At 42.6% G+C, this 25,781-nt stretch overlaps 1 protein-coding gene across 12 annotated transcripts in view; it reads right to left on the bottom strand.

Moving 5' to 3' along the window:
• FHIT (fragile histidine triad) overlaps positions 1-25,781 on the bottom strand; it is a 763,307-nt gene that overhangs the window by 453,824 nt on the left and 283,702 nt on the right. For all 12 annotated transcript variants that reach the window (XM_025198990.1, XM_014517979.2, XM_014517977.2 and 9 more), the window contains one exon: positions 13,429-13,553. In XM_025198990.1, the coding sequence (XP_025054775.1) occupies positions 13,429-13,553 (125 nt within the window). The remainder of the gene's footprint in view (positions 1-13,428; positions 13,554-25,781) is intronic.

The following is a 25,781-nucleotide window of genomic DNA, read 5'->3' as shown; positions in this document are numbered from 1 at the left end:
CGTGTGGGGGGGGGGGGGGGGGGGGGGGCGCGCAGGTAGTGGCACTGAATTCATATAAGCTTGAAGAACAAAAGTTCTTTCTCTGAAAAACTATAAACTGAAGAACTATAAATGCAGCCTGGGCTGTGTGTTTGCTTACTCTTTCTGCTGCCCCTAAGGTCTCTGGGATTTGCAGTCCACAATCACAGCAGCAGGACACTCAGGGTTGTTTGTCACTTCCTCTTCCTGCTTCCAAGTGCCTCTGGGATTTGTAGTTCACAGTCGCACTAAGTTTTAGCTGGGCAGAGCACCTCTGTACTCAAGGAAAGGTGAGTTTAACCCCCTCCCTGGCCCCAGGCCCCATCTGGGGTTTGCCTGGGGGTGGGGGGCAGTGAGCCATCCCTCACTGCTCCAGCTAGGGAACAGAGGGCCGGGGCTAGCCCTGCTCTCTGGAGCAGACAGCACAGCCCAGGACTGAAAAGCATGCTGGGATGCTGGGGGACTCTGATTTAACTTAAACCAGGAAGGGGCTGGAACGCAAGTTTCATAAACCAGTTTGACCTAGATCAGTTAAGTCTGATACTACATTCAGCCAGGTTTATCTTAAAACCAGTTTGAGCCATTTTGAAACTGGTTTATGTGCACTGATCTTCTGTGCTGTTACAGGTTTCAACCAGTTTCTGATCACTTAAACCGGTTTATGTGCAATTTCTGTCCCTAGCCCAGAAGACAAATAAGAGCACCCATCATTTATTATTAAGAAGTGGACCGCAGAGGTTAAACCCTGGCCCAACTCGCAATGATTTCAAAGAGGACAAGATTCATGCTGGGATTGGTGCCTATGCTCTGATACAAGAAATGGCCCTTAAATTGCAGCTGAACAAATTCCACCTGGAAGTTATGGGAACAGAAATCTCAAACTCCAAAATCCCATTTCTGCAGAAGTAAATTTCCCGAATGCAACCAAATTTTAGCAAACAAATTAAAGAAGCATGGCATTATTTTCAAACTTTTCACTATTTCAAGCACTACAGGCCAGACTGTACTCTAAAATTACTGGATAAAAATTTAGTACAATATATCCTGCTTTACTTTATCTTGACAGATCTTATGTAATACTCATTACATCCAAATTGCCATTTTCATCAAACCGTGCTGAGGTTATCATGATCCATCCACATCATTAGCAGATAAAGATAATTTTCAGTCCCAACAGACCTGCTGATCTCAAAATAAATCTTTAAGATGAAAAGATTTCTTGATAACCATAACTATCTCAAGATGAGTTAGAAAAAGAGAAAAATCAGGCATCAAGGGGAAGTTAACTGCTCTCAGAGACAGTCTCTCAAACATTTTCAGGCCATTACTCAGAACATAGTCTGATGATGCCTCTAGGACTGATTATGGGAAAATTTTCACCTTATTTGCTGGGGCATAAGCACCTCTCTTGGGTTCATGACTGAAGAGCTGCCGAGTGTCAAATGTTGTGATCCAAAATTTCACTGAACATGAGGCCTCAAGAAGTTTGAAGTTCTGAAGCAAACAGCTAGTAGATAGTCTGCGCCCAATGAGTCACCTTCTAGGTGACAGCGTGGATATCAAATGCTCCACTGTGCATTCTACTTTCTAATGCAACCTGTATTTGGTCTTAGGACTGCCATTATATAGTCTGTTCTGAACTCGTGTCTAATCTTGACCACTCAGAAAGCCTGCCCAGGAAAGGTGCCGGACTCCCAGTTGAAACTGAGACGCTACCACAAAGCAATTGGAAACCATCACCTCTGTTGATCTCTCAGATACTGGTCCAACCCCAGGGAAAGACAGATTTTCAAAACAAAGGAGTCAGAATGGAGGCTAGAAAGACCTCTAAAAGGTTTTGCAAAAGCAAGTGCAAAGCATTCATTTGGGGGTCTCACGGAGCTTGACTGCGTATGCAAGAAAGGATACGGAGTTATGGTCTAATTGCTATATAGACCCAGAACCAGTAACACTGATTAGACTGTGTCAACGCATGGTGAACTTTAAACCCAACAGGACTCGACTGCTGTACCTATTCTCAAAAGATTAGTGTCTATACGTTACCAGTATAGGTTGGACCCAGTTGTAATACCATGTAAAAGTCTGCAGTATGAGCTGCCATTACAAATAATACTCTTACTGGCCCTTCAAAGGACAATGAGAATAAAGGTCACAGCACGCTAGTCAATCCCTTCCATATATTTGGGAATATGTCAGCCTTCTGACATAAAGAGTAAAATTAAAAGATGACATTAGTGACATCATCAAATGCCCACTTTAGACACAATTACAGCAAGTCAAATTCCACCATTTATTTGAGGCTCTTGACTAAAAAATGTCATGCATTAAAGCTTTTGTGCAGAACTAGCTCTAGATTCAGAGCACAGAACTGAAGACAAGTGAGCCTCATATCAATACATTCCCTTTTAAGAGTTGAAAGAGGAAAGTTATGTTATAGTCCTCTCAAAATGCATTTGAGGAGAGCATTGTGTGGTACAGTATGTTGAATAACACAAAACATTCGGATATGCTAGTAACAATCTGGAATAAATGAAATTTCCAAGTGACTTTCCAGCAAATCTATTTTCATTACAAATGGAAATTTTAAATGTGTGTTGCATTACTTATGGTAATTGTGTGACATTTATTATGAATAACCATGTATCCCAATCATCTCTTTTAATTATATTCTGCCATAAGTGCAAACCTTGCAATATCTTGCCTGGACTCCGTTAACTATGTATATGCTGCATATCATATTTTGATGACTGTGTTGAGGACAAAAGCACCTAGACTTGCACAAAATGCAATGGGATTGTCATCCTCTTCATTAGTCAGGAATTACATTTCAGACCCTAAAAAAAGCATAACCCCCAACATGTAAGCAAAGACCACTAACCCAATTATATGAAAAATCCCCCCACTAATCCTTTCTTTCATACCACTTGGGTAATTAGTGCTCATGAGTAATGAGCAGTAACCTCTATTATGGGTGCTGGGACGAAGGAGTTTTCTGTGATGGTGGGATTGCGTGGGTAGCAACACACCCTCTTCATAGCTCCTATCTATTCCCAATTTCTGACTGCTGTGCTTGGTTTTATTTGGCTAAGTGTAAAAACTACAGGTTTTGTTCAGTGACCAGCCCAATTACAAACTTGTTGTCTACTAGAACAGAAAATAATTGCTGGGGTAAAACTATTTTATGATTTATGAACAGGATCTCTTCCTTTTTTTTTTTTTGGAAGACATGAATGCCATTCATTTATTAATTCAAAAAAATAACACCCCACCCCCCCCATTTTCCCTTTTATAACCAATCCCACATTCTCTGGTATCTCCTACATTCACTCGTGCTTCCCCTGAAACTTTGGATATCTCCATGAATATGTTTTCCTCGTTATCTTAGAAAATTTGTCTGTTTTTTTTCTCTTAAATAAGCAATTTTCCTCACTGAGTATTTAAGCTTAGCTTCTCACTATGCTAAAACATTAACAGGCTCATTCTTTCTTCTTGGGGATCTTTCCACATCATTAAGGCATGGGTCTTTGCTTAAAATCCAACTCCGATTTCGTTACTTGAATCCAAGGGTCCCATACACAATAGCAAGGGGTGTATCCTGATGAACGCTCCTCTGTGCAAGATCAAGGAGGATAAATGTGCTGAAAGGGGAGGTTCTGTAAACCATACTAGTGCATGCATCATGTACAATCATGCTAACCTTACGTGTAAATCGCACAATTGTATCGTGCTTCTAACAGGCTTGCCACTTGCACGGTTTAGCTGGGACTAAGTTGGATGATAAAGCAACAGAAGGTATAACAGGAGGAAGCCAAAGGTAGACTCCCTGAAATGGAATCGACACATAACTAACCCCTCCAGCAAAATGTGTATATTCAGGTATTACACATTCCTGTTTCATTAGAGTAGGGGCTCCAGACAGTACTTACTGAAACACTGAACAGATACTCCAGTGATGAGGATCGCTGCTTGCTTTGGTCTTAAAAAGGATTTGTGAATTGAACTCTCTCCTACTTTTCCATAAGCTAATGAGGACTAAAAGTTCTGCCTATAGAGGAACATCCTTCAGCCATATACTCTCAGAGGCAGATGGAGAGAGAGCTCCCTTGAAATTCAATGCAGATGAAAGGATCACAGGTAAAGCAGTTTTTAAACCTTTTACAAGTCCCAAACGCAGCAGAAAGAACAAGAAAACCAAAAGGGATTATTCAAAGTTGTTTTTAGCTGGCAGCCATCAGATTTGGCTAATGCAGGCAAGAACTTAGTTTTAAAGGACCAAGCATGTATTATTATTGTTGTTGTTATTACAGTTATTATTATTTCTTGCATTGCTGTTATTGTTACAGTTATTATCAATTGCACAGGCCTTACCAATGTGTCACACCAGGTCATGACACCTGCCGGTTGCAGAGAGCAGGAAGTAAAGCAACGTGCTCAGTGTCCCTTTTTGGGCCCATTTCTCTACTCCCAAGGGAGGAAGCGCCTCCCCTCTTCCCAGGTGCGAGCCTTGAAGGGCTCTGAAGCTGTCAATTGAAGGTTACCTTCAGCAATGCAAGCAGTACCTTAACAATAGTATTTTCAAGCCAGCGCAAGCACATTTTTTATAAACACAAATCCACTGCATGTAGAATAGGGTTTTCACCAACGCAGTCACATCAGGATAATTATATTGGTGAAAATAATTAGTGCAGACAAGTCCTTATGAAATGCCCCCTTTGGACAAAGAGCCTCTTCAAATGCAGTTTTCTTTGCTGAGAGGCAGACATCATCATTCTGCTTCTATGCTGCAAACAAAATTGCTCCAGCCTTGAAATAATTAATTACCTTCCTTATCATCACTTGAATTTGGCATGCATCGCACTGAGCCATTGCTCCTTGGGCAGTTCAGAATTAAGCCTCTTCTCAGTTTCATATACAGATTTTCAGTCTCATGAGAAATTGTGGAACGTACAAACAAAATTGTAACTTATACAGAACACCAAAAACCTTGGTCTGTAGCTGATTTATCTCCCATTTATTCCGATTCCCAGAGGCCGCTTTACATCTGAACGTACCTAATACAATTTGAATTGCTCCGCACCTATGCCTTACTCCCCCTGCAATCTGAACGGCTTGGGAAGTCTATTTTTTGATCCTGTACAATTATCTTAGGATTTTCAGAAGCACTCGGGATGACCCTATGGGGTAGTCACGAAGCTGTGGTATTTTAGGAGCACTCTGTGTGACCTGGCTCCTGGGCCGGCTATTGTAGGAACGCAGCGCGTGCTCACTGTCTGCGCATGTTAGGGTTGCCAACTCTGACTGAAGCTATTTTGGGAGATTTTTTTTTCTCCCAACATGATGTAATGTCATTAATTGTCCTGTTCAACCTGTTCACAATATCCATCTCCCAGATTGCTTTCAATAGTCACTGGGAGATCGATGCCAATTCTGGGATGGTTGGCAACCCCAGCGTATTATGGTTTCCATCGGGGTGTCCAACACGTGGCCCACACAGCCGCTCCGTCCAGCCTGCTGTAAAACACGATGCCCTCTGGCCCCGGTGGACGTGGCAATGGGTGGCAGGAGAGCGAGCAAGAGCTGACACAGTCCTGGTTGCCCTCCAACCACTTCGCCCGTCCGTGCTGCCCCAGCCCCAGCTCCTTGGCTGCCAGCCCCTGCCGAGTACCACGGTAGAATATTCCAGCTTCCTCGTGTCCCGAGCCGGATCCAGCCCACAAGGAGCCCTGCAGTCTGGATCCAACCTGGGGCACAAGGCGAGTTTGACACCACTGGTTTACACCAACACGAGCAGAAAGTCCTTGGTCAACAAGAACTCAGAGGCTAAAAGAGGGGTCAGAAAGGGCAGGTAGTGGGATAACCGTGCTAATTCCGCTAACGGCACTGACGTCAATGGGGGCAAACGAGGCCAGCATGCAGGACTACATCCCGAGGCAGCTGGTCATACTGCTTCTCCCCTGACCATATAAATTAACCCAGATTAATTCTGCAACTCTGATTCCAAGAGGAGGCCCTCTTCCCTCCCCCCCCAAAAAGCCAACAGAAAATCAAGAAAACTGGAGTTTTAATGTTATGGGCCAGAGCAAAGTCAACAGTGTAAGTAACCACTCACCGATGGAAGCAAGGGCTTCCCAAAACAGTGCTAAGAAGTGCAATAATTCTTCCTATTATATTATTTAAAGATAATTACATGCATATATGTAGCATGACCTTGCTTTATATTCAGAGGCAATACACAAAAATTATGTGGGCTATTTAAATATTTAAAATGCATTACAAGAATCCTCTCGCTTTATATAGCCCTCTTGAAAGTAAGATATCAAAGACACTGAGGACAGCGTATCCAAGCAGTTCTGTTTCATTATCCAGGTACAGTCTGAAGTAATCTACTGCTTGAAAATTATTTAAAAAGGAAACAGATTTTAAGAGTATTTGTTGAAATAAAACAGGAATGACCCCTTTTTAATAAAATCTTTGCTTCTAAAATGAGACATGTCTTCAGGGGTCTGTTTTCCTGATCAAGCAGGGCGCAGCATGGCCATGTCTCTCTGCAATATCTGTAGTCACTCTACAGGGGTGCCCAAGCACAACATGCAGTTGTTTTTCAAAAGCTTATTTTGACTCGTTTGCATCGTGCCTTCAAAGAGCAGTGACAAATTCACGGGTCAGCAAGTTATTACAGCACATTTGGGGAAATAGAATTAACAGGTTTCTCTATACAATCCTCTAAGAAAGTATTTTAAAAATTAAGCTCTTATGGAGAAGCTGACATAATATGTCATCCCATCTAACAGGAAAGCAAGAGACCGGTTTGCCCAACTTTATTTGCATAAGAGGATCTGCAAAGCTACATGCTAAGCCTCCTTCAAGCCCACCTTTCCTGGTCCTTTGTTCTGAGATGGCTACAAAAAACATGACAGCGGTTAAGCTACGAGCACCCTGGGACCACCATCCATCAGGCTAGCCAGCCTGGTCCCGTTGTTTCCTCGTCTTTTCTCGTATGTCTGCATCCCCCTGGTGTCTTAAGCTTACACTTTAAACTGTGGGGAAAAGGGACAAGAACAATGCAGAAGTCTCAAACATGCATTCAAAGTTGCTGCATTCACAGCTTTCTGGTTGGGGTTGATTTCTAATGTATTAGATTACACGTTCAGTGGCAGAACGCGTACACACACAACCAGAAGTCCGGTCTACTTTATAGCATTATGTAAGTCTAAATATGCATACTCTCCAAAATAATTGCATTTGATTTTCTACAGCTCACAGTTTTACAGCAAATACTTAAGCTAATTTTATTTAGACTAAATTTATATTAGACAAGTTCAAACTTTGTCATAAATATTTCAAAGGAATCCAGACATGACCCCATTTTGTTTCTGTGGGTTTTTTTGTTTGCTTTTTTTTTTTTTTTTTTTTTGTAATTCGGATGCCTATGTGCCAGGCATAAGCTAACCAATCCAAAAAGCAGCATTGTGACTTTTGGAAAAAATAGAAGAAAATCAAAACTTCCTTATTTTTCACCAAAACTTGGGTTGTAATCCTACTTATCATTACAAGAGTGATATACCAAGCTCAATGGCATTTTTATTTAAATTTGAGCACAGGCTTGTACCAGTTAGGAGCTAATGAATTTAAAGCTATTCCATATTAATAATCTGCCTGACCAAAAATATTTTTTTTACAGAACACTTTTTCAGCAAAAAGCAATTTTTTTCAAAACCTACACATTTAATGGATTGTGTCACTATTGTCTAACTGAGTGCATTTCTGGGTTTGCTGGCTTCTTCTGATTAAAATACATATCATATGAAATATTAATTTAACATTATATATTTTGTATTTCCATTTCTGGAGGTTGAAATAAAGGTAAAGAGTCAAAATGAATTATTTCACCTTATTGAAATTACAAGGTTTTATGAAAACAAAGCACCGACATTAAAACAAATCAATTCAACTTTACTCAAACCAAATATTTCCATGGTCTTACATCTATATTTTTTGTGGCGGAAAAAAATCACAATCTCAGGGTTTTTCTGAATTTTTCCCCTTGAGTGTCAATTTTTCCCTTGAGTGTCAATTAAATGGAAAGTCCAAATTTCCAACCAGCACTACTAAAAAGGCTATTTAGTCATGAACTTCAGAGATGCCTGAATTGTTCTAGATCTGTTCTAGATCTCTTAAAGCTGTCTATAGCTCCATCCAAAAATACAGCCATATCCAGGCAGAATCTCTTTGCCAGCCTGGAAGAGTTTGGATGACTTTTCTTCTGATTTTTTGAGCTTTGCCTATGTCGCTACCTCTCTTTTTCTGATCAGAAGAGGGGGACCTGCAGTAACGTGACGGAGGCTTTTCGTCTACCGCTTCTTATTCACTCAGAAGCAGAACCAGAAATCCCATGAACGTATCTTCTCTCAGGAGTGGTTTGTCATCCTATCTTGCAAACCAGTTAAGTTTGCATATTCTGCTGGCTTGTGTAAGCGTTCAAGCATCTGGGGTTTATGTGACCTGACCCTTTATCCCCCTGGAGATGTGCCCGGCATTGATTAGTTCCACCAAAATGCCCAGTACAGCAGTGGCAGCATCATTCAGATGATGAATCTCTGTACTAAAATCAAATCGTAGCCCCATACTAAGTCCACGCTGCTGGGCTTGGAACAGAAGGTCCCTGCAGAGTCGAGGTGAAATCCTACTTCGGCTGAAACACGGAGAGACACGTGAGAACCACGTCAGCCTCCAGACAGCAGAAATGCCCACTGCACAATGACAATTCAATGATATGAACCACACTGAAAGATCATGATGCTAAACACAGAATACAGCATGTAAAGTAAAGCAATTTGCAGGGGTTTTTTACATACTATATTCTATCCTTAGCATCATGATCTTTCAGGTGAATAATATGAACCGCATTGAACGATATGAACCTTCAAAAGTGACAATTTGCTGCAGCCCAGTATGCACCGCAATGCCCAGGAGGTGCTGACGATCTCCAGATGTGATCCCAGAGCAGCCTGCCTCCACAGCCGTGGGGACATCTGCTTCAACTTACTTTTTCTTTCTTCAGTTACAATCGCTCTCTGCCCACGACCTGTCCGGAGCAATGAACAACTGGACCATTAACTCCAGGTGGAAATGAATTGACCGGGAAACACCAGATGCGTCGGACGTGCATTGCACAGTTTCCAACAACCAGGCATAGCATTTGCTGAAATTCTGGGGAAAAGACCTGTAGAGTCCAGATCAGCTGCATACATTTGGAGCAGTCAAATTGCAGCATATCTTTGGATGCCGAAAACTTTTCTTTACAACAAACATCAGCTGAAAAGTCCTATAAAAGATCTGCTCTAATTTTATATGTGCACACACACATGCACATAGATGCACACTTTTTTTTTGGTGTAAAGGTCAGTGTGTCCTCAATGAATTGCTTCACACTGATAGCACTGAGCATATTGTTCCACGTTGGAAAGCCTGCTCCTTTTAATAACCAATTCAATAAACTGCTGAAAAATGCTTTGTGTAATATAGTATTGCCATAGAACTGATGTTTGTCTCTGTCATTACATATTGCATTCAATCAATTTACAAATGTTGCTGTGTTCCTCTTATGCTAACACTCCTTATGGCATCCCGAACAGATATCCAAAGATCAATACTTTGTCTGCTGAAAACAATAGGACATAACAAATGAATAATTTTATTTACAATAAAAGTCCTAGTCCCCAAATGGATTCCACTAATGTTCAAATTCATTTTTCATGCTTAACACAAGATGAAAGCAAAGAGCACAGTACAATGAAATGAGAAGGCACAGGAACAACAACAAAAAAGTTGATTTAAATTTACTGAAGATGTGAGCAAACTCTGTTACATGGATGGTAAAACATCAAAGGAAGTGGTAGTACCCCTTCAGAATATTTGTATCAGTAAAACTGTGCAACAGAAAACGCCTACTGCTAATGAGCAAGTGGATTTAATTAACAAAAGAATTGTGAGCTTCTAAACTACGGTATCAGTGAGAATCTGAATTAAATAAACTGAGAATAAATAAAAAACAGGCTTGCTTCTTATGAAGTGTTGCACACTTTAAATGCTGCGCGTACATTTATTTCCCTGACCGTCAAAACATCCCAACGCTGTTCTTGCAGTTCACTTCCCACGCATCCTCTAAACGCTGTGGATTACAAAAGATGATTTAAACTGAGACCCATTAAGCATATCTCCAGAGCAGCAAAGCCTTCCTTTTACCTTTCTCCCCTCTTTGCCACAGGTTAATGTTATGATGGTACTCATTTCAATTAAAGAACAGGGCTGATGACCTATGCAGGTTTGCAGACTTGCTCCTGGGTCTCTGCCATGGCCTGTGTTTGCCATTGGACTTAGGCATATGCCATCCTCTGAGACCCTAGAAACTGGATCTCCAAAGAGCATCCCAACAGCTTAACATTTCACCTGGGGGGCTGTGCAAATCTCTTCTGTCTTACTGAGCTCTTGGAAAGTACACGATCCCTCTTCATACTGATGCACAGGTGCCAGCAGGCAGTATTAAGACCCATTCACACCAACAATAAAGAACTAGGGGATGTTCACAAGAGATGAGGAAGGTGCCTAGTTGAGAAGGCAGAGTACGCAGGAAGCCCTGGCTTCTTCTTGCAACCCTGCGCATGGGTAAGACGCATATGTATTCCCTTGGTGTTTGGGAAGGTTGAGGTGCCAAAGAAGCTGGGGAATGGGTGCAGCATTGGCCCTACCCAGTTCAGCAAGGGCCAGAGACCGAGTTGCATGGTTTGTGGAAAATACATGGCACCCTTTAATGTGCTCTAGCACGAGAATGGCGTGCAAGCTGCTAACAAAGTGAGGGCGCCGTGGCCCTTTATTGCCTCACCCACAAAAAGGCTTAAAAGTTGGTTACCTGTGTCAGTTTGGGCAGCAGGACGTCATTGCTTTAGACCCAGTTTTCCTGGCCCAATACCCCAGCGTTGGGAAGAACCTACAAAGTAGTCACTCCTCGTCCAAGGGAATTATAAGACAAATACATTCAAGCCCTCGAGTTGCTGAAGCCTCATGAATGCTGGGGAAACCAAGGAGGCATACTTCTCCCGGGAGAGAGAGGCCAGCACCTCAATCAACCCAAGGTAGACCATAGCTTGTTTTTTAGTGATATCAGTGGGGACTGGGACATCTTTTTATTTATGAACTGAGCAAATACCATGTGGAGTGACTGAGATGCAAATACTGAACTCCATTTTCACAGAAACACTTCTCAGAGCGCACTGTATTTTAAGAACAATTACAGCAAATTCAAGACTCCCATCCTATGTTCCTTTTAAAGATGGAATTTCAACCTTACAAGTTAATTAAAGCCACCACCTGGAGTGAGCTGGCTTTCAAACTGATTTCCTTTGTCTCTCTAATTCACATGCATTAATATTTTATTTTCTCCTGAAAAAACAAAAATGAAAAGGAATGTCATAAGTGTGCCAAAGACAAGGCAGATAAAATTATTGAAATAAAGCAAAGAAAATACACTTGTTACTGCCAGGTCTTGAGATGAATGCTGCATTATACAGGCATTTTATGGACTTAAAACTGCAAATTGCTCTACTTTACATACTGTATTCTATCCTTAGCATCATGAACTTTTCCTGGGTTTTTTTATTATTATAATGAGAGTGAGAAAGGGCTGAGTTTTTGTTTTTATTACCTGAACATTTGTTCAACAGAAAACAAAGACTATATTATATATTACACCACATGAGTCATTAAAACAATGTGCCACTATAAAATGTGCTGCAAAACTCATTATGGGGCAACTAAGCTAAACCTGAGCAAGTACATGTATCTGCCAAACAGAAAGCAGTAACTATACAACTGAAGTTTATAGATCTTTAATTATTTAAGAAGGAAAGAAGCTTGTAATAATTAAGTTTTATAGGCTTCTTAAACCTTTACTTCTAGATTCCCCAGAAAACTTTAAAATAAATATTTTTCATCTTTTTTATTTAACAATCAAAGGTAATAGTTCAATTTACTGGTTAATTGACAAAGTCATCAACCATGGTTTTAATACTTCAACATACAGTAACTATAAATCTTAATTACAATCACCCGGGACAATCCATATACCATCCTGTGTATCTAGGTATGGGCTGGATCCACGTTTCACCAAGTGGCTGAACCAACATTTTCATTTGAATCGGAGAGAGCACATATGTTACTTTACGTGGGACTGCTGAGTATTAAAAATAACAAGAACTTCTCACTTAATACTTTTTAATGCTGTTATACTATGGGCAGTATATTTGTGCAGTTTTTATAAACTCTTATAGCTTTTATATTTTGCCATAAAACCTTAATGAATATCCAGCACTCAAAACAGGCAGATGAGGAAGATTATTTTATTTAAAGGGGAATTTTACTCGGTGGGGTGGGGGAGGAAGGCTGGAGAGGAATTCACTCTCCAATACTAAAGCACACAGGCTAGCAAATCCTCAAAGCACATTGGGAACACTTTGACATTTAAAAAATTAAATAAATAACGGTGCGTGTATTCACTGCCCATTATCAACATTCAGATGGGTTTGCAAAAACCTCCAGCCACGGCCTAGCTCTGTTCCCATAACCCTGTGGAAAGGGCATGGACAAGTGCCAAGCACTTTTGGAAACCCTACTCTTAATTTACAATAGATTAAGCCAAGTTGCGCACAAAACGGTGCACCCACAAAGCGCTGAGCACCTGCCTCCTAAACCCTGCATGGAAGCAATGCGGGAAGTCTCCCATGCAACACTACAATTCCCAGTGCATCTCCATGGATAGATGGGTCTTGCATTGAGCCCTGGATCTAATTTTTCTTAGCAAGTGTGCATGCTTATGTAGGTAGTCTACTTAATTCCTTCCTATCCAAAATGCACAGAAGCAAGACATGTTGCGTGGAAAACAATGCATCTTTTAAATAGTCACCCGAACAGACTTTACCACCATTTGACAAATATTGTACATTTAAACTCCAGGAAAACACGTCGAAAATGCTCTGTAAAGCGTTTCCTTGCCTCTAAAAATAAGTGACGGTATTAACCACGGGAAATAGGATGTGTTATTCAGCATAATGTGGAATTTAAACAGTACCATCTCAGAATCACTTTAAAATCCTTTTAGAAACACCTGTTTATTTATACATCTTCTGTAGTGAAAAGGTCAGTAGAAAATTCACCTCGAAGGTCACGGTTGCTAGGCAACCGTTTTCAGAAGTTCTGCAACACTGATCAAGCATATTACGTTCCACCGCCTGATTTCAGAATAAATCTGAGTAACATCTTACCTGGTCTTCCGAGTCAGCTGAGCTTCCCCTGCTCTTTGAGAGGACGTCGGGAGACCGTAACGCATCCGTCTCGGCAGCTTTTATCAAAGGATACGGCCCGGGACCACTGGCTTCCTGTTTACGAGAGCGAAGGACAATTCGGTCTTCAGAAACACAACGGAGGGCTTGATGAGGTGCTGTCCAAACCGGAACGACATGATCCACGTTGATGGTCGGGGCCTGTAAGAGACGATGCAGACGATTAGGGAATTGCGCTGCATTATTTTCAGAGAGAGATCCTCCGAGTGGGATCATGACACAACCGGACGAGCAATGAGCAAAGCCCTTGGAGCCCGCCAAGGCTCCTTCACTTCCTTCCCCTCTGTTGGCATCTCTTTTTAAATAGAGGACTTCCATGTTCTCAGCTTTTCCTGATCAGATTTTCCATAAACGCCGAATTCTTTATGAAAAAAAAAAAGAAAAGAAAAGAAAGAAAGAAAAAAGAAAAAAGGAAAAAAAAGCATGGTTCCAAATGCATTTGTTATTTTTGTTAACTTTTCATTATTAACCACTTAGCTTCATTGCTTCAGCCAGGATACAAAGTCATATCTGGGTTCTGTCAGTCTCCCTCTCTGTTATCATAAAATCTTTTGATTTATTTTACTATTTTTGTACAATATATGGTTGTACAAAAGCTTAAGTAGTAACAGGCCAAGCCCTCGTTCACAGTTTATATTAATACACACAAGGACTAATAGAATAAAGTAACTCAGATCAGAAAAAGCAGACAGTGTGCCATGGAAGAAATAAAGTCAGAATTAAATACACAAAAAATTAACTGTTTGTTTTCAGTCCCGTCTTTGATGGCTGATGAAAACAGATCCAACAGAAAAGCAATCTGCAGTATGCCTCGAGCAAATAAAGGAAGCCACTTCCACTTATCCTCACTTCTTGTCGGGACAAATAAAGACTTCCTTTCTCAGTCACAGACTTAGCAGGCTCCAGCTTGTGCCATCAAGACTGAGATTTCTGGAGTATTTATCCAGTCAGAGTTAGCCAAGGTGCTACAGGGCAAAAGATGAAGCAATGAACACCAGAGGGAAGGCCACAATGTGGTAATACTTAAAACCAATCCCAAACAATACAGTAACGTGACTCTGATCCAAGCGGTAGGTCAAAATCACGGTCTCGGAGGTGGTTCCAGTTAGACGTATGGAGCCAGATGCTGGCATATTAAACAGGCCAGCAAGAAACAATGCTTGTAAGGTCCCATTTCCCTGAACACAGCGGAAATCAGGCAACAGGAGACCGTTCGGTTCACTCCTGGTTCGAGGCTCCTACTTCTGTCAACTTCTAGTCTAAGACCACTGCTCGCCTTGCTTGAAAATCCTACCTCCTTGCTGCCTTCTCTGTCCTTTCCAAGTCAAGCAGTTTCACGTAACGCAAAGGCCAAAGAAACCTTCCGCCTGCATCTTGCAAATGCATTTATATAGGGACGTGATTAGCAACTGCTAAACAGCAGAGCATATCTGATATCCCAACCCTTTCCAGAGCTTAGGGGCTTGAGCAGGGCTCCAAGAGAGTCACCGGGCTCCGCTCAGGATTCAGAGCTTGAAATCCCCCCCTGAGGGTAGGTGCCAACAAGCGTCCTTTGAAAGGCCTGAGCAACAATCGTTCTTTTTCAAAGACAGCTAGAGGATTTGCTGGCGGTGCCTGCGTTTGGTGGAGCAGCACGGTGGTTAAAACGCACAGGCAGCAAGTGAACAGGCAACTCCTAGGAAAGTACTTTCATCCTTTCACTTCATCTACTGATGGAGCAAAGAGTGCCGCACTCCCGAACTGGGCCCTGCAGGCTGGAGATTGGGGTCCAGATCTTGGGATAGCTCTTTTTGCCATCCGAGCATTACTGCCCAACATCATTTTTTCCATTAGGTTTATGGCAGATTCAGACTCCCAAAAGATGTCTCTCTTGCAGTTATAACAAATCCAGAACTTGACCAAGTTTAAAAAAAAAAAAAATAAAAAATAAATCAAGCTGTTCTAGTAGCTTAAGAGCTTGAGTATATTAAGATGCCCTTTTTTTGTTGTGCTGCTGGGCTCTTTTCCGTGGAAAATAATTATTATTATGGCCTTCAACTAGTAAACTCTATTTCTTTTTAGCAGCTATCAGCAAAATCGTTAGTGGTGATTTTAATTGGGTGGGTTTATCATCCTGATTAAAATACACAAGGATGTTTTTAGGCGGTCTAATCAGAGGTGCAGCCTGCGCTCTTTACCGAAGCAAGTATTTCTGACCAGGAGGCGAGACCTGCCCAGCGCGGGTGTAGAATAAGCCACCCTGCCCTCGGTGATGGCACGGCAACCTCACTACTTAATTAACAAAACAAACAAATGCGGCAGACATCCCTAACAACAAAATGGCTTTTTTTACATGTTTTAAATGGAATCATGGACTGCCGACTGCCTGACCCGGAGGGAGCACCAGCTAGCTATGAATAAGGCTTAATTTATCATAGCTATGGGCTTCTATTCGGTTAAATAGATTCAAGCATAAGCCCTACAATACCAGAATGGAAGAAAATTGGCCATTGCCGTAAGTGGCAGATGCCAACGTGTCAAGTCACGGCTACCTGTAAAAGGAAAGGATAAGTTTAGTTGTGCCCATGGTACAAAGCAGAAGATATTAGCAGTTGACCCCGGCCTCTTTAGACTCTCTCCAGGTCAGGTCCTTTTGCTCCACTTTTCCATGTGCAGGACATCACCACCGGTCCACGCCGGCCACTCTGAGGGTCCCACTCAACCCCCCAAAATACCTAAAGTGGCTTTGCTTCCTCTTTTCACCTTCTTTACATTCATGCATTTCTGATCCTCATGCCTGAGGCCTTGGACAGTTCTCTCTCCTGCCTTCACTTCCATGCCCAGTTCCTTCTACTCCGTCAACTGTTCCTTATGCTACTTCCAAACGGGGCCGTGGCCTCCTGTTCACCTTGTACATCCTATGCCGTGAACACCTTCATTCTCCTTGTATGCCAAATGACCTTCATCTTATTTTAAAATATCACTTTAAATCTGTTCCTCCCCAACATGGCCTCACAACAGTGGTCAAAGGCAGAAAAAATGCCAGTACTCGCACCTCTCCAAAAGGGACGCATAGAGGCCCCAATCAGCATGAAACCCCCAAGTGCCGTTGACTGAACAACATATGCCAGTTCCTGCCCCAAAAGGCTTACAACCTAAAAAACTGGAACGAACAGATGGGCAAGCAACAGGGTAGGAAAGGACAGATGTGGTAAGTGAAACCAGGCGCTTCTGTTGGTGACAAAGGAAGTTTGTTAATCCCTGCAGCATGAAGGTAAATACCCACTTTTCAAAGTAGGATCAGAAAAGCAATAACTGAACCCAAATGCCAAAAAAAGCTCAATGGTCTGCAAGGACTGTTAAGTGATGTGGATTAAAAACACAGAAGTCGGGGAGGCAGAGAATCGGAAAGTCTAGCAATGCACCAGCAGGACAGGAGACAGCATTTGTTGCCGTAGTCAGAGATAATAAACAGTTCCAGTGCAAGGTTAACGACCTTGGAAATAAAGCCTGGATCCCATGCTTCAATAACAGGAACTCCCAGGAAGCAGAAAACTGATGACCTGGTGCTTTTTTATTCCATCTAGCTGAATTACGAGGGGGGAGGGGGTCTGTAGTACCTATGGGTCTCTCCTGTCTAATGGTGGCTTTGAGACTTGCTGTGAAAAATAATCAAATCCCACTCTGGAGTGTACAGTAATAGTGTGCTGCCAAATTCTTCAAGTTACAAAAGGAAGCAGATTTTCAGAATAGCAAGAAATAAGGCTGGCCTTGTGGGCTGCTCGATTCACAGAGGGTACAGTCATCCTGCACCCTGACCACCCCAAACAAAACACCTCTGCACAAGTGGAAACGCTACAGCAGGGAGTGAATTTGGGAAGGACCAGGTTAAATGAGGCATGAGGAAGAGTTCAACAGCATCTAAAGAGTCCATTTTTGAATGGAGCTGCTAGCCACATACGGTTTTCTCCATTAAAGGTTTAAATTTTGCATGTCGGATGGAAAACCCTTCATCAAATGGCAGGGGGGTTCCCTCCAAGGGTTTTGAATCTCATGTAGACTAATGCATGAGTTACGCAATGCCTGGGGGGCCTTAGCCATGCCAGGTGCTGCCAACAAAGACTGCCTGGCGCCTTGCAGAGTAGAAACCCCTGGTACTATGTGGTTCACTATGGGAAGCATGGAGTAGCATCCCAAAAGGGAACTCCCACTGGTGGCTGTCAGGCCACAGGTACTGGCCCAGCACATAAGCCACGGTAAAAAGGATGAAGCATGCTTCCCCCTCCTCCTACCTGCTGCACATGGTCAGAAAGCGGGACCCCGGCCCTATCCCCTCTCCCCCCACAGGGCAAGATTCTCCGCCAGAACGGTGCAGCGTCCATGAGCTGGTGGAAGAGGGCTCCTCCCCACCGCCTGCACCCCGTCAGAGGCTGGCCACGCTGTCCCTCTTTCTGTTCATATTCAATACGAGCTGCGTGATGCTCGTCTCTGCTTATATGCAGCCATCACACTGAATGCAAAATCATACCTTCTCTCTCCGTCCTTCAGGGCAACTTCGTAAATGAGAATTTTCATCTCCGCTGAAAAGACATCCAGCTTAACAAGCTCAATACATTCACTACAGTAAACAGATACAGCGCTGCCAGGGAAGGAATCTGGCTCTCCACAGGTCCATTTCCAGCAGGACACGTCAAGGCTGTTTTATATTTTTATCTGTAAGCTGGAGTACTAGAGAGCATTTTGCAGAACAACGTGGAGCATCGTTGTCTCTCCACAAGCTGAGGAAACTCATGGGTTTTTTTCTTGAGACGGATTTCATAATAAGCGAGCTACCAGATTAAAAGAACATGAAGATGTCACGCACTCCAGATATGACTACCACGGGGTATCCTTATGCTTGTTTCTCTACCGCTTCATATGCTGGATCATGTTGTTTGAAAATCCAGGAAGACTAAGCACGACCCAAATTATTCTATGCAGGGGTCTCGGGTACCAATGGAGAATTATGCAAAGGTACCTGTCGGGTGCACACGCAGTACTGCGCTCACACAAGCTGAGACATCATGCTTTCCAGAATAGGTTGGCATCTACTGGCCAAAATCCATATTTCACATACCTTATTTTCACACGCGGGCCTGTACACAAGGGTATGGCACGATTAAGAATGAATATAGCAGAATGAATTCCTAAAAACTTTAGCAGATGCTGTTGTTTTTTGTTTTTACCAAATATACAGATCGTCTTTCCTTCCCCGCATAATAACCACTCTTCTTGCTATTCTATATTGTCTTCTCCATTTTCAGAAAGGATTATTGGAACCGTCTTTACAAGCAACGCCAAATATTTATGCATCTTGTTTTCTGTGCTTGCAAGAAAAGCTTGCGATGTTCAGTATACAAGTACCGTGCCTTTCCATGTGTTTCTGCAATACGTGGTCTTTTCTCTGCTCACTACATACTGCACAGCTAAAAGCAATGTGCCATGTCAAACGTGTCCTGGGTGGAATTTAGGAGATTGCGGTGGCAAGGCGAGATACTGAACGAGCCAGAGAGCACTGGAGCAGGTAACCATTTGGCAAGCTGTTAGGAGGGAGATTTCAGGTGACTGGAAACCTAATTGCTAGAATGACTCGTAATGGACTTGTAGAAACCTCTATCGGACACGGGCACGCATGCAAATGATGATAGGCAAGTAGAGCACGCGCTAAGTTTCCCAGCTCACCAGAACCTGCTCGCTGCCTGCCTGCTTCTCTCTGAGGATTTCAACTTATTATGGGATAAGGTCACTGCCAATTATTAACGAAACCTAAACATAATTAGGTAAAAAAGAAGTTTCTTCTTAATTATAGTAGTCTTTTCTAGTAGCAGTAGTGAGGAGGAAAATTACGTGGGAAGTGGAACATGGGAAGGGGAAAGAGAGAGAGTTTTCATAAAAAAAGATTTTGGCCTAATTTAACAGGGTTACTATTCTATCTGTGAGAAATGTATTTACTTTTCTATGTGCTGAATTTAACACACACATAAATGACATTGTTTAGTTCATCTCCCCAGTTTTCTTCAGTAAATATCCTTCAAATTGTATTTCTGTATTTGAGAGTAGGAGAGGTGGGAAACATTAGTAATGTGGTGTAAAGAGGGCAAACATAACAAATGGACCAATTTTATAGCAAAGAAAGGTCTCAAACTTGCAGGACACTTTTTTTCCTGGAAAATCTTAAATTCGGATTCTGCAATGAAGTTCATCAAATATGGAGATACCAAGCTGCACTATTAAAAAAATGTTGTTATGCTGAGATATTTAAGAATGCATGTTGTCACCTGGCGATGTATCCAAACAGCAATTTTTTGGTAGCCATCTCTCACCTTCTCTTACACCAAGTAGTTTTTCTTGTTCATAAAATCTGTGTACTGTCAAGGTGTCCAAATCCAGATCTCTCCCCCCTTGCCCCCTGGTGCACACACTATATTTTTTAGGTTTATGTTTGTTTTTAAAAATATACATAAAGAAGAAAGTCCTCAGATCTACTTGGGCCAAGTACCCCCTTGGAAGTCAAGATTTTTGAATGGAAGCACAGCCTAGCTCCAGCACCACTATTGAGAGAGGAGATGCACCCAAGATAATGATGAGTATATTGATCTGACCCTCACACACTGGCTGACATCGGCAGGCAATCACGAGTCAACCCTGCTGCAATTCAGGGCGGATTCCTTAGCCTCCAATATCCCGCGCTGCCACTTTACCACGACAAGGAAGCACGATGGAAGCTTGCTTTAAAAAATAATTAAGGACGCAAAAGTCTTCGCCTTGCAACAACAGCTTGTATTTTGGTAAGGTTATCTCCACTTTAAGTAAAATGAGATATAGATATATCTCAATATCTATATCTCTAGATGGATATAGATATCTATCTATCTATCTATCTATAGCTATTGATAGAGAGAGAGCGAGAGAGAGCGAGGTTAGAGAAAGACAAGGTTATTTGGGTAAACCCAATATCTTTTATTAGACCAGCTCAGTTGGACATTGTTCTTTGCAAGCTTTCGGGTACAAGTACCCTTCGTCAGGGTGAAGAAGCATCTGCAGTTGGTCTGTGCTCTTCCTGGAGTGTGTACACACACACACACACACACACACACACACACACTCTAAGGCCCCCCACGCCCCCTGCCATGATCCTATAATGACAGTTACAAGTTAGTCATGGTAATGCTGGAAACCCTGTGACAACTGTGATCCACTGGACACTGTCCAATGAAAGAATATATAGGACCATGGGAAATGTAGAAGAGTAGGGGTATTGGATCTGCACACCACAAGTCCCAGGATGCAATGCTTCATCACAACACGCACTTGGGATGGTCAATGTTCTGCTAGTGTAGACGTGCATCAAAGATGCGTGCCGTGGTTACTTTTCCTTGAGTGTCGCTCCCTTCAAACCCTCCCTCCCAACACACACAGCTCTCTCGTGTGAATTTATTAAACGTTTTCATGATAAAATCATAAGCTTATCCATTGCCTCTCAGTGCTAATGCAAGTTAAATATTTGCATTTAACTGGTCCAAGAGCTACAAGAGCTCCTGAAAGAGCTTTTCAGCTGGTCTGGATTTGACACTGTTCCCCCATTCGGTGTCAACCTACTTATTTAGTATTCAGCAAATTCCTACCAAACGTCATTCTAAACACATGCAGAATGTTTTAAGTGGAAAAGTAAAAATAAAGAGACAATGATTTTCTTAGTTACTGCCTCCATTAAAAAAAAATGACCTCAAACTTCAGCTTTCAATTGGCAATTGAAAGAATATAGAAATGCAGACAATAGCTGAGACATGCTGTAGCTAAGGAAATAAACTGAGTAGTATTTTCATCTGTCTTTCTCCTTTCTCCCCCAAACAATTCAATATGAAGTTGTTTAACCCGAGCACATCATGCTGCATGCCCCTACTCTGTTCAGTATATACTACATTGTCATTTTTTATTGATGCATCTTTAAAAACACTAAGGACAAAGAAAGCCCTTTAATTCTACATCCATCTCTTTTTCTACTGGCATTTTATCCTCTACACTGGTGGTCTTACTTAGCAACATCTTCCAGCCATAACTGGGTGCAAGCTCACATGACCTCACATCAGTGCTCCCTACTTTACAACAAGGTCCCCAGTTAAACATTTTCCCCAAGAAAGGCACCAGCAGGGCTGGGAATTTCAGAGGAAACAGGAGTTTTAGGTACCCAAGCCCCTTTGAAAATCATTAACCATACACTTCATAAGCATTGAGCTTAATGACTGTACGAGTCTGAAAACTGTTGGAACTGGATTTATGACCCCGATACCTTGTTCTGAGTAGACCCCCAAACCCTCAGGCTGACCACAACCTTTCCATTTGATAATAGGCACATTTTATTGACACACAGTGATAGCAGATCAGAATAATGCAAACAATTCTATATCTACCACTCCTAGAGCTGTCATCAGAGGGAAGGTATGTCTGGCCAGCAGGCAAGCTTCACCCTGAAGCACTCTTGAATGTCAGATGTCATCAGGCTAGAGATCGGAGGCCGAGACCCAACCCCCCCACCGGGGCATGAGACGGGCTGGTGGTATGCCCCTGTCCATGGTGGCCTCGTGTTCCCCTCTTGGGGATCCTTTGTTGCTCTGAAATCCTTTCTTTTGTACTTTTTCCCCTCTGTGATGACACTTCATCTCTGGCCACCGCTGATTCATCTCTCTGTGGTCGTCATACTGTCCTGTCAGCATATTCCTTTGTTCCACAAAACCATCACATGCACACATCCTAATTTGAGCTTTCTCCTCATTTGGTCTGTTCCCCCAAAACCAGAAATCCCAAGGGCTCTGCACTTGGGCACTGTCACCTGGTGCCATCTTATCTCATGTTATGGAACAGCGTGGTACATGTCTTCAGTTCCCAGCCTGTGTGTCTCTTCGTTGCTTGCCTGTCAGACTGGAAACATTGAGAAACAGGCTTTTTAGAAGTCAGTTAACACTTGCTGTTCCCCTGGACTGGATGACCTCCTGAGGTCCTCTCCAGCCCTCATAGTCTATGATTCTGTGGACCACTGTTCAAATGCATATCTACTTTACCTATAAGCCAATTCCCAAAAGCAAACCTCTAAATACTATTTTCTAGCCATCAAAAACAAGGAGGAGAGAGTACGTGAAATGCCCTATGCTTCTGCCATCTTCCAAAGCAACTGCATAGGAAATGGAGGGCAGCTTTTGGGCTGTCCAAAACCTCAATGCATGCTTGTCAAGATCCACTTCAAAAGGTGTAGCCCTGTGTATACCACTGAGGGCACAGTATGACTGGTCCTTCTGCTCTGTCCGCACCCATCAGAGCTGATATGCGGCTTGCATTACTCTGTTCTCCACTGCTGCCTGGAAGGGTGAGACTTCATCACAAGTTAATTTTAAACCTCTGTCACATTTTCAAACAGCCATTTTGAAACAGTAGTGAAGTAAGTGTCAAAATAATTACTACTTAAAATGTACAGTGGTTTGCTTATAATGCCACCAAGCTAAAATATTTATATTTTACAATGAAAACACAATTTAACCATTGACTTCCATAGTCTAGTCCAGGAGGAATACAAATGTACTATTGTTAACCTGTTCCAAATCTTAACCAAACTACAGTACCAGTCCAGGGTGCATTGTAAATTCTGGTCTATTTTAAAAACTGTAAGGACAAGTTTTACACAGAGTGGAGGTGTCCCTGTTTTTCCCTCTGCCTTTTGCCCGTTTTTTTTATAAGCTTTATTTACATGAAAAGAAAATGGTTCCTTTTACAAAGCCAAACAATTTGTCTACTGCCCTTGACTTAGCTTGGTAATACACTAAAATGGATCACTCCATCACCTAGCTCAGGAGTTTGGTCTCTATTATTCTCATGTAATATTTCAGTGGTCTTCCTTTAAAAGTCCATGACTACAGAGGGCTCTCATGCCCCAGTATTTGAGGCCCCAAACACAACTCCTATTTTCAGTGCAGATAAATAATGCAATAGAGAGTGAGATTGCTTGTAAAGGTTGATCTCTAACCACACGTTTCTGGGTGAGTCTGTGAGAACAGTCGGAGAATCACAGAAAAGGAGGGTCAGAAGGGACATCAGGAGGTCATCCAGACCAACCCCCCACTCAAAGCAGGACCATCTCCAACCAGATCATCCCAGCCAAGGCTTTGTCGAGCCAGGCCTTAAAAACCTCCAAGGATGGAGCCACCACCTGTCTAGGTAACCCGTTCCAGTGCTTCACCACCCTCCTAGTGAGAGTTTTTCCTAATATCCAACCTCAGCTGCCCTTGCTGCAGCTTGAGCCCATTGCTCCTTGTCCTGGCATCTGCCCCCACTGAGAACAGCCCAGCTCCATCCTCTTTGCAGCCCCCCTGCAGGGAGGTGAAGGCTGCTATTCAATCCCCCTCCATCTTCTCTTCTGCAGACTAAAATCAGCCCAGTTCCCTCAGCCTCTCCTCACCAGTCATGTCCCCCAACTCCTGAACCATTTCATTGCTCTTGGCTGGACTCTCTCCAGCTTGTGCACATCCTTTCTGCAGTGGGGGGCCCAAAACTGGACACAGGACTCCAGATGTGGCCTCCCCAGTGCAGAATTGAGAGGAATAATTACTTTCTTCAATTGGCAGCCAACACACCTACCAATGCAGCCCAGGATGCCGGTAGCCTTCTTAGCACCAAGGGCACACTGCTGGCTCCTGTTCAGCGTCTTGTCCCCCGTCATCCCCCAGGTCCTTTTCTGCAGAGCTGCTTGCTCAGCCAGTTCATCTGAAGGCTGTAGTGTGGTCCATGAAGACTGATAGGGACTGAAAGCTTAAAAACCTCTTCTCGGGCTGGTCCAGAGCACTGACAAAGGGAGTCCAGTAGTAAACAGAAGTTTGGCATGAACAATGCGAGGTGGAAGCAAGGTTGCCAGACTTGTTACCCAGCGCAGCGATTCTGGATGCTGGTAACTAGACCAGCAGAGCAGTAAAGCACCCCAAAGCGTGTCAAAGGCACAAACTTCTTTGAACTCATGTGCATCATTAGTAATTCATTTGGAAATTACTTATCGGAACCATTTCAGAATGCACATCAGGCCAGTTGGTTGGTTTCTGTCATCCTGTCAATGAATGCAAAGTTGCACACTTCCAATTAAGAGGAAATAATTACAGGCTGCGGAGACCAGACAGCTGGACAATCCTCACATCTCAACGAACTAGTAAAGGAAAAGCTGAGGTTCGGAGAAAGCCACTTGCACTCAGGGATGCTCTGGGGACCTCGACCTTCCACTGGTATGACATGTTTTTCTTCCCATAGGGACCCATACAAATGTCCTAAGCCATCAAGCTGCATTTGGAGCCAGGCAGGTAGATTTCTGTCATTTCTGTGCACGTACAGGTGTTTACCTGCGTGAGTCCAGATACAAGATAGGAATTAAAACCTTTTCTGTGGGTGACTCATTTTCAAGTAACAGAGCAGTTGCAATCGGCTGTCACTGGCCACACCTCTTATCTGACCCTCTGCTTCGGTTTTGTAAGCCAACAATCGTATGGTCAGAAATGCGAAAAAAAAAACAACTGATATAAAGTAGGAGTGGATTTATGTCCATTTTCCACGTGAAACCTAGCAATGACTGAGTACAAGGTAATGTTCCAGACAATATCCTTTAAAGAGCGTCCCATTATGAAACTCCAGTGCACAGAAGTGTTGCTGTAGAGTTTTACAACCTTCTCTACATGTATTTTTATCCATGTTCATAGCTAATGTAAGAATCCCCTCCACACACACACCGTCTCTTTTATCGCTATCAAAAAGGAGAAAGAGGCATAAAACATGAAGGATGAGCACCCCGTAAATTTTCAGGAGAAATCTCAGAACCAGGAGACGTGACGTTCAGTGGAAACTCGTCCTTTGCCAGGACAAACAACCCATATATTTGCCTACCTGCTCTATTGGCTTTTGATGACTAGCCGAGCAAAATATGGAAAACTTAAACCTCCAAACTAAACTACCACCATAACACTACAAGTCACAGCATTCCCAAGCGTCTCCTACATGGTAATGTCCTGGCAAAACGTTGTAAATGTAAATGCCCTGCATCCAACGCAGCTGTCCTGATGCAGGGAGAAATCGGTGAGGCATTAAGGTTCGCCTGGGCAAGTCAAATACTGATGAATGAGGCCTTTACCATTGTAATAACTATAGTGAGTAATGGAACAACCAATGCCTGTTATTAAGAAAGAACACTGAATAATGTATTACCAACACTGAGATCAAGGGAAAATACATTTTTATCAAGGAAAAAAAAAAAAAAGATTAATATCAATCATGGCTTTTTTATAAGCAGAAAAGTGCAGTGCAAAAAGAGGAGAGTTTGAGGAAAGG

This window comes from Alligator sinensis, unplaced genomic scaffold (assembly GCF_000455745.1).
Source record: "Alligator sinensis unplaced genomic scaffold, ASM45574v1 scaffold469_1, whole genome shotgun sequence".
Classification (NCBI taxonomy): Eukaryota; Metazoa; Chordata; order Crocodylia; family Alligatoridae; genus Alligator; species Alligator sinensis.
This window is presented reverse-complemented; position numbering and strand designations above follow the sequence as displayed.